This window comes from Corythoichthys intestinalis, chromosome 3, assembly GCF_030265065.1.
Source record: "Corythoichthys intestinalis isolate RoL2023-P3 chromosome 3, ASM3026506v1, whole genome shotgun sequence".
In the NCBI taxonomy this organism is placed as follows: Eukaryota; Metazoa; Chordata; class Actinopteri; order Syngnathiformes; family Syngnathidae; genus Corythoichthys; species Corythoichthys intestinalis.
The window spans coordinates 17,594,064-17,614,387 of NC_080397.1; the positions used below are offsets into that span (position 1 = coordinate 17,594,064).

The 20,324-nt window shown below is 39.4% G+C and overlaps 2 protein-coding genes across 3 annotated transcripts in view; one reads left to right on the top strand and one right to left on the bottom strand.

Annotated features, from left to right (window-relative positions):
• Positions 1-2,268, bottom strand: part of LOC130913207 (atos homolog protein B) — a 69,158-nt gene extending 66,890 nt beyond the window's left edge. For both annotated transcript variants that reach the window (XM_057831627.1, XM_057831625.1), the window contains exon 1: positions 1,940-2,268. The gene's annotated coding sequence lies outside the window, so the exon portion shown is untranslated. The remainder of the gene's footprint in view (positions 1-1,939) is intronic.
• Positions 2,269-5,544: 3,276 nt separating this feature from the next.
• Positions 5,545-14,627, top strand: LOC130913444 (zinc finger protein 771-like). Its single transcript, XM_057832066.1, has 3 exons — positions 5,545-5,852; positions 5,923-6,039; positions 10,687-14,627. Exons 1-3 carry the CDS (start codon positions 5,681-5,683, stop codon positions 11,463-11,465), a joined length of 1,068 nt encoding a protein of 355 aa, XP_057688049.1. The 5' UTR covers positions 5,545-5,680; the 3' UTR covers positions 11,466-14,627.
• Positions 14,628-20,324: the final 5,697 nt, after the last annotated feature.

Genomic DNA, 20,324 nt, shown 5'->3' on the forward strand with positions numbered 1-20,324 from the left:
AATGTATTTCATGTCATTTGTCAATGGAGCTAGGGCTTTTAATGTTTATATGGTTTAGCGATAGCACTCTCTCTACATACATATATAATATGTAATAAATATGAAGTGCGATCGCGCCATTTTTCTGAGGATCGGAATCAGGAGTAAAGGATTCTGTTTTTAATTTTAAAAGTATATTTATGTTTTTCTGCTTCATGCTTGTACAGCCTCTTGCTCTCCCCCCAGCTTCTTTTCTTAGTCAGCAGTGCCTTGGAGTCAGCGATTTAAAGTTAACAATGACTGACACAGATGTAGCTTTGATCTTGTCAGAAAAGAGAGAGGGACAGCTCAATACTGAACAGGAAGTGATTCAAGAATGTCCCCAAATGAATAGGAAGTGACTCAAAATTAATAGAAAGTAACCTGTTAACCCCCTAAACAAAGAGGAAGTGACCTGTAAATGCCGGGAAGACTGGATGATGACGACTTGTGAATACTCTGATTTCAGTGCCATTAACGGTGATCGATTATCAATAGCGCATTCAGTGGCATCCAGTGAGATAACATAGACCAGGGGTGCCAAAGTCCAGCCCTCGAGAGCCCCTATCCAGCTTGTTTTCCATGTCTCCCTCCTCCAATACACCTGAATCAAATAATCAGGATCGTTATCTTGCTCCTGCAGAGCTTGCTGATGAGCTGATCATTTGATTCAGGTGTGTTGGAGAATGGAAACATGGAAAAAAAGCTGAATAGGGGCTCTCAAGGACCGGACTTGGGCACCCCTGACGTAGACACTTCCTTTTTTAAAACGATGGATCAATTCTTGGCGGGAGCATATCAATAACCTTTTGGGCTATAAAATATTGATATTTATCACCTTTTCATTGTCACACCCAGACTTGGTATGCTAAAAAATGTTCGAGAAGTGTAACATGACAATTCTTTTTAAGTTTTTCTTTTACCTCTAAAGCAATTTGGCGCCCCCTTCACTATATGACGCCCTAGGCAACCGCCTAGCTCGCCTATGTCACTGACTGGGAGGCATGGCAGCGAATGAATGAAGTTCAAAGGCATTGGACGTCTATTGCCGTTAATGGAAGCCAATGAGTTCATTGAGTAAATAACTGACTTAAAATTATCTCCATACACCCAATTCACATTGACTGGGAGGGGCTGGCAGCGATCTCCAAGTCCAAAATGGATTGGACGTCTACCGGCCATGACGTCACACTCAGCTGAGGACAAAGCCCACTGGTTTCTCCCAGACAGAAAGGTGGGGAGTGGGGGCTGTCGACTTGCAGATGCAAGATGAAATCCACCCTTTTCGTGCATGTGGGCAAACAATGTGAGATTGTGTACTGTATGGCTAATGCATAGTGACGAGTTTCACTGCATTGAGATCATGTATACATCAATACCAACTTGCCCCGCTTGTCAGGACAAGGGATGACCCTGCACCGCACGTGAGCATTATATCACAACCAGGACCCACTGTTCTCTATTGCACCAATGGATCTGAGCACTGCATGTAATCCCCCATGAATAATTGCTTCATCCCCAGTAAAGAAATTTTGTAGGAAAAAGCATCCTTCCACGTAGAATCCACATGTTCACAAGATGTAACGAAGCCAAATATTGAACACACTGGGATTACTACCACTTTGTCCCAATGCAGCACAGACTGCACACAAAAAGGCAGAGTGGTGAAGCACAGACAAAGCGGGGGAACGCCCCCTCCACCCAACAAGCTGCTGTCAGTGCCATCAACTGGTTCAGGCTGGATTCCAGGCATTCTTGTACTCATCATTCACATTAATCGACCAAAAACAAACTGATGCCCGGCGTGGAAAGAGTGGACCGACAATAACCCAGTACGTTTCCACCATACGATGCTATATTTAAAGTTGGCACACACACAAAAGATGTCGCAGCTAGCTGGTGAAGAATAATGGATACTTACCGAGGGGAGAATGTCCACTGAGGAGGGAGAGTCTCCGCCTGGCGACCTCCACTGATGGGTCGTTTGGCCTTTTAGAATGCTTTGTGTCGTGGTGGTCTCTTTGACGGACCCCAGGTAGATTCGGGATACGTAAGAGGCCAAAATCGACTTCAAAGCTACGAAATTGACGTCTAACGCCCTAACTATACGTCTAATATCCGTCGCACTATGACTTTACGGTCCTTTCCTATTCTTCAGGAGCACATAGCTGGTCTTCTCTTTAGAGTGCTCGCAGCTGTTTTCGTTGTTCCAACCTTGTGCCTGTAATTTATCCCCTGTGCCTTTAAGTATCGACGTTTCCGGGGTTTACTACTTAATACATAAAAGGCGGGGCTTAGCTGCCAGCTGAGCGCTTGTCATTTACTCGATTGGCCATTCTTAGTCAAGTTAGCCAATCAGCTCTCAGAAGTTACGCCTGGTTCAAAACATGTAGATTTATTCAAAAATACTGCCTTATGATTGGACGTTGGATTCACTAAAGAAACGCCCAGTACACGTGCGTTTAGGCTCCCACCCTGTCCCGACTACTCTTCAGCTGCGGTTAATAAATCCAAGAAAAACAAGAGATATGACCAAATAACCTTACACGTTTGGGGTAAAAAAATGAAACGTCACATTTGTGGTCAAACACAGATGTGGTCAAACAACAGACGTCAATCGTTTAATCCTGCGTCACGGGAACGCGGTGACGCTCTTCCTTTCCTCATTTTGGACCGAATAGAATAGTCATGTTGTCATTGAGCTAAAAATAGACATTATATCCCCACTTGCCGTTGTAGTATGCGCCACTGTACCAATCCGAGCGAGAAGAGGGCTGATAACAACATTTTGCAGATGATTTCAGGACCTGGGAGAATAAGAATAGTTTGTTCATTATTGCAAGCCCATTTGTTCTTACTGTGGTCTACCGTAGATGAGGAACCTAAATGGTACACTAGCGACTTTTTCTACATATATTTTCTATATATAAACTGTCTGAACTATTATAACATGCACAAATGTGCCACAGCACACTAACAGGCTGTCAGTAATAATCAGTCCTGATAAAAATAATAAAAAAATCGGGCTCCAAAGATGAAAACTAGATATCGATCGATATGGGATTTTCAAAGGCCGATGCCGATACCCATTATTATTATTATTTTTTTTAAAGTGACTCTGGCCAATTTCATAAGCTGATATGTGAGGCCGATATACTTTTCGGGTTTGTTTTTAAAGCACATTGATAATGAAAACTGTAGTTAAATATTTCTTTACCATTCTGCTACTTCATTTTGTAACACTGGCCACTAGGTGGCGCAAATCCCAATATGAACATAAGTTAGCCTGTTATATCAGCTATATATCAGCTGATATCGGCCATCTTGAAAAAAGTCCAAAAATCCATTATATTGGCCAGCCTATATATATCGGTCGACCTTCATAAGAAAGCTTATCACCCAAACTGTGAATATAACAGGTATTCTATTAACTTTCGGCTATATCAGCCAATGGCTGATCTTGAAAAAGGCCCATATTTCGGTCTGATATAGTGGCGGGACAATATGTTGGAACTGATTAATGGAAACCACGAAAGAAGAGATTTAAAGATTCAACCACTAAACTTTGAGGAAGACATGTAAACCACTTCTCTCTATGCTGTCCAGTTTCACACTTCAAAAAAATGTTTCCAGCTAATTAAATCTTTAAAATTATATTATATATTCCACCTGCAAAAGTACCACATACTCAGCACCAGTCAATTGCAGCAACTCTCCTTGTAAATCAGTGCTAATAAAGTGGCCACGAGCTGTAGTTGAAGTTAGGGCTGAGAAGCTGGAACTGGTGTTCCAACATGCTCCTTTCTTTCGGTCCAAAAATGGCACCGTAGCAGCGTAGTCCAGGTCAACTGTGTTTTATCTAGCAATTTTGTGCCTTGATCTTATCTTAAATTAAACGAGCATGAGTCCCAACAATAGTTGTCTCATTTTGCCCTTAAATTAAATTAAGTGAGCATGAGTTGCGAACAAGTCAGCACTGGCAAATTCCTAACCTAGAGCAGGTGCCTAGCTAATAATTACGCCATTAATTAATCAGCCCTAATACGAACAAATCAAAATCGGGCTCCGAGTATCGGGTGACAGCACCCTGTGCAACGTCGCTACTAAGTTGCAAGATGAGTAGTTGACGAATGACAAAGGACTTGGACTTAAAAGTTAATGTCCACAAGAGCAACAAGCCATGCTAAGTGGTGACTTGACAGGCCTTCAGTCTTTGATAATAATTGGGGGCATGCTTTCTAAAGCAAAGCACATATAAAACATACAAAAACATAATTTCAAACTATCAAAAGTCCTACAGTTTTTGTCTGATTTACTTAAATGACAAATGAAAAAACACAAACTTTAAGGTGTGCAATCAGCCAATTTTTGGCAAAAAAAAAAAAAAAAATCTGGCCAAATTTGACAAAAACTTTCTCAACCATTTTCAATGGCCCCATTCATCTCCAATGGGACATTCAGTCCCTGCCGAAACTTTTCCATTCACTCCGATTGATTTTCTGCAAAAAAATCTCCATTGATGTGTATTATTTATATTCAGAATCTCAGTAAAACAAACAAACAAACAAAAAAATCCATTAAAAATTCAAATCGTAAATTAAATCACAAATATTAAAATACGTAATTTTTAAGTAATTTATTTCTTTGAATAAAAAAGGAATGATTTTCAATTGATCACAAATAAAAGGTATATCACAAAAAGTCCCGTTAATTATGGTAGTGTTGTGTATGGTGCATCTGATTAGCTTTTAAAACAATCTTACCATATGAATAAAAATAAATAAAAACATTTCCTTTATGAATTATAGTTGTTCTGCCTTGGGGAAAAAAATCAATCTATGCAAGTTCAGACAGCGATACCTAAATCTAAAGATGCTATCTTTAAAATGTAATGTCCAACCAACACCAATCTTATCAAATTAAATCCATCCAGCATATTTTGTACAACGAAAGAGGTTTACACAATTAAGTTAGCTCTTTTTTAAAATATATTTATTTATTTATTTATTTATTGCTATTGTTAAATTTGATTAAAGACAAATTGAACTTTGTTCCAAGAACACGTATTAATAACTCATTTTCTGTTGAATTACATACAAAAATTGCTAGAAAAATTAAATTCTGCTAATTTTCCTTTAAAAAAAAAAAAAAAATCATGTAATCAATACTAGATACATCATCAATACAAAATAATAAACAGTAATCAAAATAATAATATACACAGTATAACATGTAAATATGTTATGGAATTTTTTTAACAAGAGGATTCAGAGGGAAAATACATCATATAGTCTCATCAATTTACTACTTTTTTGTATTGCTAATGAGTTTGGTTGATTTCAGTGTATAATGCAGTACTGATTGAAAAAATGCACACAAAAAAATAGGAGGTGTTTTATGGAACTTGTTTGTGAATTTAAAAAAAAACCTTTAGTATAAAGAATTATAAAATCAATCAAACATTCAAAATAATTATCACTGGGGTCAGTGTAGTAACAAATGAATGTCTTTTAGATTCAACATATCATTGACAGCACGCAAATGTCCACAAAAGGAACCACAGCGTAAAATAGCCGGAGCAAATTAGGTGTGACACCTATCGGAAGTAAACATACATGTTCTACTCTAACCTCCGGCGTCAGCTTTATGTACTCAAGCAACAATGACCTCCGTGCAATATTTACGGCACTTTGTTAATGAGCGACTCACTGCTGCCGCTGCGGAAATATTTGATGTGTTCGAAAGAACCATCGTCGAGTACCAGGAGGAGCTTCGGCGTCAGCGTCAAATGGTGGACACCCTCAGCAACTCCCAAATAAAGTTGCACAGCATAGGTGTGTAAAATTCACTGCTAACAAGTAGAAGACTTTATTGTCATGTGTCCACACTTATGTGTCCATTCAGGAGTCCAGCATGAGGACAACGAGCAGCTTTGCACTGAACAGCTTTATAAGCAAGAGTTAGAGCAACATGAAGCAGAACCCCTGCTGGATGTGACCTCCAGGCATGAATTACATATAGGTGTGTGAAAAGCTTGATAAAAGTATAATGAAGTCATGATCGTGTTTCACTACCATTGACGTTAAATCTGTTTTGACTGGGAGGGGCTGGCAGTGAAGGATTCTATTTTCCAGACTATAAGACGCAAATTTATTGGTGCGTTTGCATGGACACTTTTATAGAATAGAAATCCTTTACTGTATTGCATTTGTACAGAGTACAACAACATTTTCAAGCTTCACTATAACGTGCACAACCTAAAATGAAAGCAAGAATACAATAAGGCTAAGATAAAAACAGGTTACAGTGTACACCAGACACGTCCAAAGTCCAGCCCGTGGTCAAATTTCATCCGGCCCCCAGCCTCTGTCATAAAATCAATAATGTCTGGCCCGCACACAGACTTAATAAATTGGTCAGCAGTACTGCTACCAGCATATGAAATAGCTTACACACTAAATGCTGCTTCTCATTTACCCACTAAAGGGCAGCGGCTCTCTAAGCAACATTACCCCATGTGACACTTTACTCCCAATTTTCTGAAATGGCAACAATCAACAAAAAAAAAGAAAGTTGATGTGACGGCCAACGCTTCAAGGATAGGTAGAAATTGGACTATTACTTCACTAAAATACGCAACAACCGTGTCTGCCTCATTTGCAAAGAGACAGTCGCTGTTTTTAAAGAGTTTAATGTGAGGCGATATCACCAAACAAGACACGCTGATATGTATGACAAGATTACAGGGAAGATACGTAGCGAGAAATTGAAGCAACTTGAAGCTAGTTTAATTTCACACTAGCAGTATTTCGCGAGAGCCCAAGAGTCGAAAGAGAACGGCACAAAGGCTCGTTGCGAGATTTTTGAAATTATTAATTAAAAAGAATAATAAAGCAAATGTGACACACAAAGTGGCTTGCTAAAATTTGCTTAAATATATTGTTCTACGTAAAGGACATCAGTAGTGCTGCAACGATTAATCGATTAACTCGAGTATTCAATTAGAAAAAAAATATTCAAATTAAATTTTGTTGCTTCGAGTATTCGTTTAATTAAAGTGGCGTTATAATGGTTAATTTTGAAAGTGTTTGCGTGTAGTTTTGTTGATTAGGGTGGATACACTGCCCTCTGGTCTGCCTTTTTTCACATGGCCAAATCCAACTGCTCCCCGTTAAGACCAACGTAAGATAAGTTTTTGTTTGCACTAAAAGTTTTTAATGCATTCATAATTTAGTTTATAGGTATATTTAGCCATTTTTTGCGGGAATATGTGTCTGAACCATTTTTTCAGAGGATTGTTAAAAAAAAAAAAAACCTAGCATTTTATAGTATCTAAGCTAGCGGACTTTTTCTATGTAAGTTAACCAATTGTTCTTTTGTTGTACATAGATCCTCGTTTAAAAAAAAAAATCATACCGTTTGAGGCTCAGCTCAGGTATTTTAATTTTTCATGTTCCTTATCCGATTACTCGATTATTCGAACTAACTAGTCTATAGATTATCAACTACTAAAATATTTGACAGCTGCAGCCCTAGACGTCAGCCAAGGTCGGCCCCCCACATTTTTACCACACTAAATCTGGCCCCCTTTGCAAAATGTTTGGACACCCCTGGTGTACACAGATTGTGAATGAGTGACTAGCAGCATATGGTGATGTAGTAATAATGTAACAATATATTACATGACAATTTGCAGTAGCGCAAATCACAGTTTGTGCATAGATTAGGGGTGTGTCAATTAACTGTTTCAAGGTATACTGCGGTATTAAAATGTCACTGTTTCAAAACAGAAAAAAATTACGTCATACCGTCCCCATGGTATTACCTATTTTTCATGCCCCCAAAATGCAGGGAGAAATCCATTGCTTGTAGCTGCAAAGCTCAACCCTCCTCCACCGGTTGTTGCTCAGTGTCAGTAAGTTGACTGTGCTACATGATGACTGGAGGAGGTGAAACTCCTGAACTTTATCTCCCATCGAAGAAAACAAAATCACTTTTATGGGAAAACTTCGGCTACAGAAAAGTTACAGACGGCCGCAGCTTAGAGGAGAAGGACCAACCGACATGTTTGCGGAGGGTGGCTGCCGAGGAGACAATACATCATATAATTTTGCATTTATACAAAATTAAAGGTTAGTAAACAATCATGAATGTTTCCCACCAGCTACGAGAGTTGACTCCAGCGTGTTTAGTGTGTCTAGTGGTGGTAAAATATATGGTGTTTTTTTTTTTTTTTTTATCTCTGGCAACTGTGTTGAGAAAGAGTGTGTGTATAATGTAAACATGATATGAGTCATACACACATGGTTTTTATGGAAAACAATTATTTTTGTTCTGATAATAATAATGTTGAGCTGTGGCTGTAGGTTTAGGCTCACCTAAAGGACTGCTTTTATTTATTTTTTTAGAATATACAGTACATATATATATATATATATATGTATATATATATATATATATGCAGTGTATATATTTATTACATCCATTTTTTTTTAAACCCAGATATCTCAAACTAAGGCAAGGCAAATTTATTTGTATAGCACAATTCAACACAAGGCAATTCAACGTGCTTTACATCACATGAAGGTCATAAAAATCGTATTAAATCAAAAGAATGTTAAGACAAAGGTAATCGAAACCGGAAATAAAATAATACATAAAAATTGCATTAAATTGAAATCGGAAATGGAAATAAAGCAGAAAAGGAATAAAAAGCAAATAGCTTGAAGTTTGAAATATGTAGACAGTTATTGATATGCTGTGATAAACAAAAGCGTTTTCAGCCCTGATTTAAAGAGCTAACAGTTTTAGCACACTTCAGACCTTCTGGTAATTTGTTCCAGAGGTGAGGAGCATAATAACTAAATGCTGCCTCACCCTGCTAGGTTCTTGTTCTTGGAACATACAGGAGACAGGTTCCAGACGACCTTAGGGGTCTAGATGTTTCATAGGGATCCAGCAAATCAAGCATGTATTTTGGTCCAAGGCCATTAAGTGTTTTGTAGACGAGCAGTAGTATTTCATAGTCTATCCTTTGACTCACTGGAAGCCGGTGTAACGATTTCAAAACTGATGTAATGTAGTCCAATATATGACCTTTCCTTTTTTGGCCCAAAACTGATCACCTCTGTCTTCTTCACATTTAGCTGGAGAGAAATCTGGCACATCCATTCATTGATTTGATGAATGCATTTACTCAGGGAGACTAAAGGACTATAATCATGTGGGGACACAGAAATGTAGAGTTGTGTGTCATAGTTGATAGGAGATGTCATACTGTTCCATGATCTGAGCTAGGGGAAGCATATAGACGTTAAATAAGAGTTGTCAAAGAATGGACCCTTGAGGGACTCCACACATGAATTTGGTTCGTTCTGACTAATGCTTTCCGATTGACACAAAGAAATCCCTATCATGTTAATAAGATGTGAACCACTGAAGAACAGTGTCACCTAGCCCTACACACTGTTCCAATTTGCTAAGTGTAGTATGTTGTGATCAACCGTGTTGAATGCGGCACTGAGATCCAATAGTATCAGAACAGATGATTCACCTGCATCAGTACTCCAATGAATGTCATTTAGGACTTTGCTAAGCACGGTCTCAGTGCAGTGTTGTGGCCAGACTGAAATGAGTTAAAGAAGATTGTTTTGCATCATAAAAACCCGGATCTATTCGAACACAACCCTCTCAATAATTTTTCCCTGGAATGTCAGATTTAATATTGGCCTATAATTACTAATGGTTGAGGCATCTCAAAGTAACAGATTTCAGAGCTGTAATTGCAATACCGTGATACCGTGAAACCAAGATATTTTGGCTTAAGGTAATCATACCGTCAGAATCTCATACCGCAACATGCCTAGCATAGATATTGATCGAAAATATCCTATAATGTAATTTGAGATGGGAATTTCGACTAATTTTTCTGCCGACTAGTCTCAGATTTTATTTGAGACTAGTGTATAAGCAAGGAAACTAGCATTTTAATACTACCAAATGCTGCTGACCTTCTTGCGGGGTAGCGACGCCATTTTCAGACTTGCCCAAACTTTGTGTTCCTCCCCCGTCCTAAGTGTCTGTATGTGTGTGCGTGAGGGGTGGAGCACCTGGCGCCTCAGCCTGTTTACAAAGAGGCGGAGACACAAAGACCAAGATGCATGATGCTTAATGCTGAGTTTAACCGACTAGTAAAATACGAAACCAAATGAGTGCCTAACTGAGCAACGATTGTAACATCCCAAATAACGATGTTAGGCTTTCATTGTTGTTTTCTCAAGATTTATTTCAATCATAACTCTGCGACTGTGCCTTCACACTCGCTCCCTTGTGATGCGTTCACGAAAAAAAAAAAAGGTGCTCTCATAACAGAGTTCCCGACCCTTGGTCTAGATGGAGAATTTCGAAATTTGCCGCCAGCGAGGTAAACTGCACCGACGATGACGTAACACATGAGGCTTCTTTTTGCGCATGTGTAATCTGCGCAAATGCAGGCATACCTTGCAGAAGCGGGGGAAGGGCTTAAACGAAGTGTGAACAGGTATTAAAATAGTCTGCAAAATAACCAGGTTAAAGTTATCCGTCCTAGTGTAGGCAGTGTAGACGTAGCCTAAGTGTATCGTCTCAACCCGACTAATAACCTTTTCCTGGTCTTGATGTGGTCTTCAGAAACACAGCAAGTTGACAAGGATCAGCAACTTTGTTGGCCAGAGAAAAATTCCATGGCTGACCAAGAGGAACCCGAACATCAACAGATTAAAGAGGAACCTGGCACCAGTCACCAGGATGAAGAACTTGATCCTTTCTTTTCCATTCCCGTTATTGACGATCATCACAAGAGAGGGGATGCGATCGTGTACTCCAGTCCTGGTCAGAGTCCATCAGAAGATGTGAATGCTCGCAGTGAGATGATCAGAAAGTCATTCAGGTGTGACTGTTGCGGGAAAATGTTTGGTTTTCGGTGCAAGTTAAAAAGACATATGATGACTCACACAGGAGTGAAGCCATTCTCCTGCAAAACATGCGGGAAGGGATTTAACCAGACGTCCAACCTGAAAAGACACTTAATGATCCACACGGACGAGAAGCCGTACGCCTGCAAAACCTGCGGAAAGCACTTCCGGAACACACACGAAGTCATCACGCACGCCAGAACTCACACCGGCGAGAAACCATACCCTTGCAGCACGTGCGGGAAGAATTTTGCTCAGCTGTCCATCCTCAAGAGACATGCCATGGTGCACACCGGGGTGAAGCCCTTCCTCTGCAACACTTGCGGGAGAAGTTTCGGCGACTTGTCGGTGCTTAAAAGGCACGTGATGGTGCACACGGGAGAGAAGCCGTACGTATGTGACTTTTGCGGGAGGAGATTCCGCGCTAACAGCAACTTGAGGATCCACAGGAAGAGGGTGCACGCGGCGGAAGAGACCGAGTGCTTAGACACTTGAGATTGGAGGAAATTGTTTTTAAACAGGTGGTAAAAAATGGTCGCAATATTTATTATTTGATGACGAGTATACTTCTCAATATATTTCTGTCATGTTAAAGCTTGGTAACAATTTTGCTGACACAAAACCACCAGGATTTGGCAGCGAATATCAAAAGTGGGCAGTGGTGGAACTAACACCCTCACATTTGGTATGTTACATAACAAAACTAGTTTTTGCTGTAACTTGTGACGTAACGCGTTACATTTTCTCATTCTAGAACAGCCCTATGGCACGTTATTCGATCTGTCATTTTTACAGATGTTTCTTCTGTTCTCTGAGAGAGAGAGAGAGAGAGCGTTGTATGTGGTGTTCTCTGTTGAGAGCTTTGTGCTCTCATACCAGCCTTGGTAGGGGTGTGACAATGTATCGAAAAGGTATCGCCAAACGTTGTAGCCCGAAAGTATTTTGATATGCTTCCACCAAGAATCAATATATCGTTTTAAAAAAGTGTCTCTGTTGGAGGGGGAAAAAAAGGAACCAACAGGTTGTTCCCAAAATCTTTCATTAGAATAGTGTCTACGTTAGCTCACTGGCGGCCATTGGCGACGCTAGACATCCAATTCATTTTGACTGGATTGGATGTCCAGTGCCACTAATTGCACTAAAACCAGAGCATTCACAACCAGTCTTTCGTGGACGTTAACAGGTCCTTTCCTGATCATTTTAGAGTATTTACAGGTTACTTCTTGTTGATTTTAAGTCACTTCCTAGTCATTTAGGGACATTCATGGGTCTCTTTCTTTTCAGTAACTCAAAATCAACAGGAAGTCACCCGTAAATGCTTCAAAATCAACAGGAAATGACCCCCAAATGCCCTGAAATCAGAAGGAAGTGACCTGTAAATGCCCTAAAAAGAAAAGACAGTGACCAAAAATCAACAAGAAATGACGTGAAATGCACGATGTTAGGGTAAGCCAATCAGAGACAGTTTGAAAGAGTAGGGTCGGTCTTGCTAATATGGCTTTTCTAAACATAGACACACAAACCCAGTTTACGAACACACCCAAAACTCCGGTTGAACCAACACTAGATCACGCTGGATTAGCAAGTATGCGTGACACTGAGAGTGGACGCTTCTCTGGGTGGAAATTCTTTTTTTCTCATATTATTATATTTAAAGTAAAATAACTTAAAGTAGTTACTTTCATAATTGAATAACTAGAAAAGTAATTACTTTTTCCAGAGAAGTAAATATAACTCTTCTTTTCAAAAGTACCTTGAACACAGGAGGTAGGTAGAGTAGCCGAAAACTTTACTCAAGTAAGAGTAGCGCTACTTCAAAATAAAAGCAGTCATCCAAAAACAATTAGTCAAGTACAAGTAAAAAAAAAAAGTATTTTGTGGAAAGACGACATGAGTAACTGCTTATGTCAGATTTTTTTTTTTTATCTGTTATAATTTTTCTCAGCACAACATCATATTTATGAACTGTTATTATTATACCTAATGACCACGTCAGGCCAGAAATTTACACAAAAACCATTAAATTCAGACTTGAAAAATGTACAGAATTGAAACCTCACCAGTCCCTTCCAAAGAGCATGAGTGGCCTCTAGTGGTTTAAAAAATATCTGTAATAAATCCTACCATCAAATTAAAAGGAACATTTCTCTGGTTTTCTTGTAGTCAATCGGTGACAAAATAAAATTGGGAGAGAGGCTGGAATCCACACATTCGAGTAAAGTTGACTCTATGTCGAATAGTTTAATTGTTATGGTGCTATAAAGACGCAACGTGATTGAACAGGCCAGCAGGATCATATGACTTCTGAATGCAAGCTTGTGTGTGATCATGTGACTGTATTGTTATGCTTGATTTGTATTATGAAGTCATGCAATTATTTTTGTCTCATTTGTGAATCTGTAAAATCTAATATAGAGTTAAGAGAAATAAAGTAACAACTCCAGAGTAGCCCAAAGTACCAGAGAAAGAGTAGCGTTTCTTCACAAATCTACTCAAGTAAAAAGTATGGTGTGGCAAAACTACTTTTAGAGGTACATTTTCTCTTTTTAACAGAATAAATGTAATGTATTACTACCCACCTCTGGCGATACACTATTGACGATGTTATTATAACCTAGTTTTTGTCCACATGAGAAGGTTTAGGGAGAAATTTGTGCGTTTTAATGAACATACATAACCAAGTTCTGCTACTGATTACTAAAGAAAGGAAAAAGGTATAATCCTGCTTTTTTTCTGGGTAAAACAAAACATTTTATTGGTAGAATTGCTGTGCGTGTATATTTACTCTGTGGGTTCAGTGAACTTCTCATGTAAAGTCATGGATGCTTTGAATTTGTCACGTCATGATCATAAAAACTCTTGGGTCACAACATTCCCAAATGTTGCTGTTCGTTTTTTTTTTTTTTTTTTTTATTGATAACATAGGGTCATCATGAAGGGTGTGACAATATCTCGAAAAAGGTGATATGCTCCCGCTAAGAGTCGATATGTCGTTTTAAAAAAAGTGCCAGTTTTTTTTTTTTTTTTGGTCAAAAAAAGAATAGGTTGCGACCAATATCTTCCATTAGAATAGTGTCTATGTTACCTCAACGTCTAACATTGACGGCACTTGGCATCAAATTCATTTTGACCGGATTGGACATCTAGCGGCATTAATGGCCCTAAAGCCAGAGCATTGTAAATTTGAGGGATGGCAGCAAATTGAGGAATGTTCAATCGTTACCCACTTCCAACGGATTAGACGTCTACTCGTGATAAACTGAGTGGGATTCACAGCAGAAGGATGAAAAGCGCTTTTTTTTCTGTTCATGAATTGTATTGTAGAATGATTTCCTGCATTGATACTTCTTCTTCTGTTGAATTCCGGCAGACTCGATGCCTACTGGCACATCGCTGCCTTTCTCACTGGGGCTAAATCACGTAATGACGTTTATATCCATCTCAGCCCAGTGGCAACTAGAAAGTCCGCCTTCCCGCATTGATAAGTGCTGTATCGCCATATTGTGAGATCGTTATCATGTGCCTTGTATGGCAAATCGTATCATATCGTGAGGTACCCACCCCTAGGCATCATTCAGTGGTTGAAAATAATAAGTCCATTTAGACCAGGGGTGGGCAAACTGGTCCTCAAGGGCCGGAGTGGGTCCTAGTCTTTGTTTCAACTGGTCTAGCGCAGGCAGTTCAACCAATGACGGGTACGGGAAAACAAGAAGCACCTGACTGCAATCAACTGATTGCTCTTGTAAGACACGAGATTGGTGAAAAAGTGTTCTCGATGTGTTGCAACCAGTGTTGTTAATCTTACTCAAAAAAAGTAATTAATTATAGTTACAAATTACTTCTCCCAAAAAGTAATTGCGTTAGTAACTCAATTACCTGAATGTAAGAGTAATTAGTTACTTGGCAAAGTAATTGGTGATAATTACTTTTTTCTTTTTTTCCTCAAAAAAAAAAAAAAAAAACCTTTACCCTGAATTAACTGTTAAAAGTTGTTAAAATTGCTCCCATTATTGCATTAGTTCCCTTCTCTCTACTTTCGACATATGAAAGTTTTAAAACTGTTTCATCATTTAAAGATAGATTCAAGTCAAGATTTTGCCGATTTAGAAGTATTTTAGATAAAAAGTTACTTAGGTTCGCTAGGAAGGTTCTCTACAACAGAGCCGTCCTAAAAAGTCTACTGCTTTAAGATGGCGCCTGTCTACTAACTCATTTAGTGCCATGTCTGTCATTTTGCATCTAGTTATATCTATGTACAGTACATGGGATATCTACCATGTCTACCATATCTACCATAACATGTGGGCGTAGTTTGTAGGCTATCGGCTACAACATGTATGATTGGAGCTACCTAGCATCGCGTTTGCTCGGCGTCACAACTTTCTTGCCTCCTCCCTACTCCTGCTCAGTCGTCTCGGTGAGTCCGTCTCCCTCAGACTTTTCGACCAATATAGTAATGCATAGTAACGCATGCCTTTCCGTCCTCAGTAACAGTAACGGCGTTGCTAAGATGAGAAAAGTAATTAATTAGATTACCCACTACTGAAAAAAATAACGCCGTTAGTAACGCCGTTATATTATAACGCCGTTATTAACAACATTGGTTGCAACAAAAATCCGCACTCACTGCAGCCCGTTATGGAATAGTTTGCCCACCCCTGATTTAGAGAAAAGAGTAGAAAGTAATTTTCGGAATATAAGCCGCTACTTTTTTCCTCATTTTGAATCCTGCGGTTTATAGTCCATTGCAGCATATTTGTTGATTTATTTGGGTTAATAAGTAACACTTTCTTCGACCGTGGACGGGCATTGATAACATTATGAATTATATCACTAACTCCATTTATGTCCAGCTCGGATCTTTATTATACATTCAAAAGTGAAATAATTTGCTGGATGACACAAAATGAAATCTGTCATAAGCATTCGTTAATGCTCATGGCAGTGTCATGTCATAATTATGACGGTCTTATGACAGTCTTATGGCGCAACAGTCAAATAAAGTGTTACCAAATACTATAACTAGCAATTAATGAAACAACGGTAACAGTAACTGAAGAAATAATTAGCACAGAACATGAATTTTGATTGTTATTTACAGCTGTAGCGCTGCAATGCTTGGTAGGAGGCATGTTGAATGACAACAGTGTTGACAGTACGTGGCAGCAGAGGTTGACTGTCTCACCCAAAGAAGCAGGGATGGCCAAATGAAGCTTTTTGAAGCAATGAAGCTTTGCAGCCAATTGGTTCAAAGCTTCATGGTGGTTCATTTGATCTTATGACAGTCTTATAGTGTCGCTGTCGAGTATAGTGTTACCGGTTGATATCTTTCGGTCTAATATCAGATAATACAGTTAGGAAAGCTGTAGCTTATAGTCCAGTGTGGCTATCGATGAACAAATGCCGTTTCCGTGTCAAATTTGGTGGGTCGCGGGCCGCTGCTTATAGTCAGGTGCCCCTTATAGTCCGAAAATTATGGTAGACGTCCATATTTATTTACAAAAAAGGTTTAATTCATGTATTCGTGTACATTTGGCAAAAAAAAAAAAAAAAAAAGTTTGAGGAGTTGGACAGCATCACTTCACACCACTATGGGAAAGTGGGAAATGGAACTTACTGAGCTATTATTTAATCAAGTGCGTGGTGACATTTTTCATCTTAGACCCAACTCTGTTCGGAGGGCGCTTCCTCTGCGGGTAAAAAAAAAAAAATACACAACAATGTGTCAAGGCTTGTCAAAATTCATTAAAATTCCAAATGAGTCCTCCTTTTCAGCCATTTTGACCAAATTCCGAGGATACACCGCTCCTAACCTTCTCAAACTAGCGTAAATGGCGCTATCTACTGGCGACATGCCATAAGCATTTCAAATTCACGTACACTTTTACAGTACTGCATGCGTTTTCCACATTCAACGCCATACACGTTCTAACAAAACCCCAAATTTCAGTTAAAACGTGACCGTTAATGTCGAGTAATGGTTAGCTCAAAGCTACAAAAGCCTCACTTTCAAATGTTTGAGATTCAGTGGCTGCCTCATTTATATTATTCAAAATTGATCCAAAATAAAATGTAGGCCTACTTAATTTTTGCTGAATTCTTAAGTCAAGTGAAACAAATTATTTGAATGACAATGGTGCAACCAAGAAATACGATGAACATTAGCTAAACCAGGGGTGTCAAATATATTTTGGGTCGCAGGCCAGACTAGTTTATTCTTGGCCAAAAAAGTTAACTCACTGGCGATTATTGACAGCGCTGGTCATCCAACCCATTTCGACTGGGAAGGGGCAAATGAACAATGGCACTGGAAGTCGAGCATTCACAGCCAGTCCTTCCAGTATAAGTAAATTGAACGTCAATGGCAGGCATTGAGTTCATTTTGCGTCGCTTTGTTATTTTAAGACACTTTGTTATTTTAAGATACTTCCAGGTAGCTTTGTGTAAATTTTGGATCCTTTCCTTTTGTATTTTTTTCCCGGGCATTTCTGGGTTGCTTCCTGTTGATTCTGGAGTATTTCCAGATTACTCTTTATTCATTTGGTGCCACTTCCTTGCCATTGACGTTGCTAGAAGTCCAATCCATTTTGACTGGGTAGGGCGAATGAACGGATGTCGGTGGTGGTGGTGGTCAGGCCCAGAGTGACTAATCGGGAGCTTTTGAACGATTCCCGATGGGCCCGTGTTTTTGGTTTGGTATTTATTTATGACAGTGTCAGTGAGTATAACTTACATTCTGTTACCGCTGTCCCTGTGGGCCGTCTTAAAAAATAAAAATATATACAGTATATATATATATATTTTTTCCAGACGCATCCTCACGTGTGCAGACAAAAAATACAGCATGCAGCTCCGCCCCCTAATTGTAGTCTGTATAGACCCTACTCACGTGACGTCACAGCCACGCCCCCGCGCCATGTTGTCCGGATACTAGTCATGTTAATGCATTAGCGCTTCGTAAATTCCTCCTATTATGGCGTGTTTTTCTGCTCGTTAACATTAATAATCAAAATGGTGAAGTCGTGTGTGGCGGTCGGTTGCAAAAACAGAGAAGATAGACGGAGAGACTTGAATTTTTACCGTATTCCGAGAAACCCGAAGAGGAGACCGAGATTGACTGCTGCAATTCGACGAGAAAACTGGGCTCCAAACGACTACCACAGATTACGTAGTAGTCATTTTATATCTGGTAAGATGCATTTAATATATATTTAGAGGGTTTTGGGCTGAGAACCACAATTAAGATCATTGCTAGGCTAATCGCCGACAACATACACGTATGTATGTAGTGAGTGCTATCGCTAAACCATATAAACATTAAAAGCCCTAGCTCCATTGACAAATGATATGAAATACATTAGACTTGACAGTGGATGTTAGCAAGATCAAAAGATTTGAATTGAAAATTTCGTAATTCACCTTCCGAGCACAAGATTCCTGCCGAATTTTCGTGTACGAGGACCTGTTTCACCCAGCCAGCAACGTAGCATTTATAAGCCTCCAAGCTCTTAAAGTTTTTCAAACTTTCGTGAGAATGGGCTGATTTTGTGTGGACAAGATATCAGGATATCAGATGTCAGGCGAAGCCAGCGGGTCGAAAAACATCGATTTAGGCATCAAATACGGATCTGGCGAATGGATAAACTGAAGCTTTTCCACGTAACGCCTTTTATGCAACGGATCCAATGAGTTTACAGCGTCAGATAACACCAGGGCTTCCATGAATTGCTCTATAACTTGCTCGACTAATTGAAAACAATGAGAATAGGTCTGAAAAAGAGGTAAAGTATGGCGGCCGGAAACAGCGACACGCCCATTTTGTGACGTAGGTGAGTAGGGTCTATTGAGCCAAATTAGCGGCTATCTCGGTGCTCGGATGGATAAAAAGAGCAAGGGTGGTGCTGAAAAAATAAGAAAAAGAGAAAAGCACTCGTGAAAGAATCGGCAAAATGCGCAAAAATAGCTAATTTTTTTCATGCAACGACCTCGCTGCCTCAAACTACAGAGGATTACAACGAAAGTGGTAAGGCCAGATGGCGAATAAAATGCAACTTGCACCGTGTGATACGACAATATGTAATTGTGGAAACTGGCTTCTTGTAGCACCTCACAAGGGATATGTAGCAGCAAGCATTAGCCATAATGAACACACCACAGGTGCAGAGCTGGAAGGTAGGATTGCCATGTTGTTCAGTGAGTGAAAATTAGAATTAATATAATCAATTACGTGGCATTTTTAAAGTGCCATAAAGCTGACTTGAATTGATCAGAATGCATTGTTGTTATGTTCAAAATTTACTATTTCTTTAATATGTGATTTAATGTAAGTGGCAGACATAGGGGGAAGTGGTGAGGATGGGATTGCTGCCATTGATGCTGTCAGTGTTGAAAAAACAGGTGAGGCGTTGTAATAGTGTGAACAAGCAAGCTTCAATTCTAATATGGTCACATTTTATGCCCAAATGATAATAGTGGCTCATTTATTTATCAAAAGTTAGATTGCAATCAAACTACACATTTGAAAGTGATCGATAAATGTTAGATGCAATTGACCTGCATAGTTTACCTATGCATACACATTTATATTACATATTTTATATACACAGAATTACAGTACACGGCTTTAGAGAACACTGAACTTAACACGTGTATGCATAATGACATTATTTTAAACGAGTGGGCCGGTCTGAGGCATGAAATTCCAGGGCCGAAAATGAGTCCCACTCCGGCCCTGGTGGTGGTACAACTGGAAGATTAGCATTGACAGCCAGTCCCAGTATAAGTCAATTGGACGTCTGTCGTTGCCAATTCATGGAAGCCCCGGTGCTTTCAGACGCTGTAAACTCATTGGATGCGTTGCATAAAAGGCGTTATGTGGAAAAGCTTCAGTCTATCCATTCGCCAGATCCATATTTGATGCCTAAATCGATATTTTTCGACCCGCTGTCTTCGCCCTCTCTGCCTGACATCTGCTACCCTGATATCTACAACTATCTTGTCCACACAAAATCAGCCTATTCTCACGAAAGTTTGAAAAACTTTAAGAGCAGCACTCTAAGCAACATTACCCCGTGTGACCCTTTACTTCCAATTTTGTAAAATGGCGACAATCAATAAAAAAAAAGTTGACTGCGATGGCCGACGCTTCAAGGATAGGTGGATATTGGACTATTTCTTCAATAAAACACGCAACAAATGTGTCTGCCTCGTTTGCAAAGAGACAGTCGCTATTTTCAAAGAGTTCAATGTGACGCCATAATGATATTACCGAACAAGACACGCTGACATGTACGACAACATTACAGGGAAGATACGCAGCGAGAAATTATAGCAACTTGAAGCTAGTTTAATTTC

Excerpts from the sequence above, each read along its gene's own strand:
- LOC130913444 (XM_057832066.1), top strand. The coding sequence starts at position 5,681 with ATGACCTCCGTGCAATATTTACGGCACTTTGTTAATGAGCGACTCACT. Across the intron at positions 5,853-5,922 it reads AATAAAGTTGCACAGCATAG|GAGTCCAGCATGAGGACAAC; the intron begins GTGTGTAAAATT and ends GTGTCCATTCAG. Across the intron at positions 6,040-10,686 it reads CAGGCATGAATTACATATAG|AAACACAGCAAGTTGACAAG; the intron begins GTGTGTGAAAAG and ends TGTGGTCTTCAG.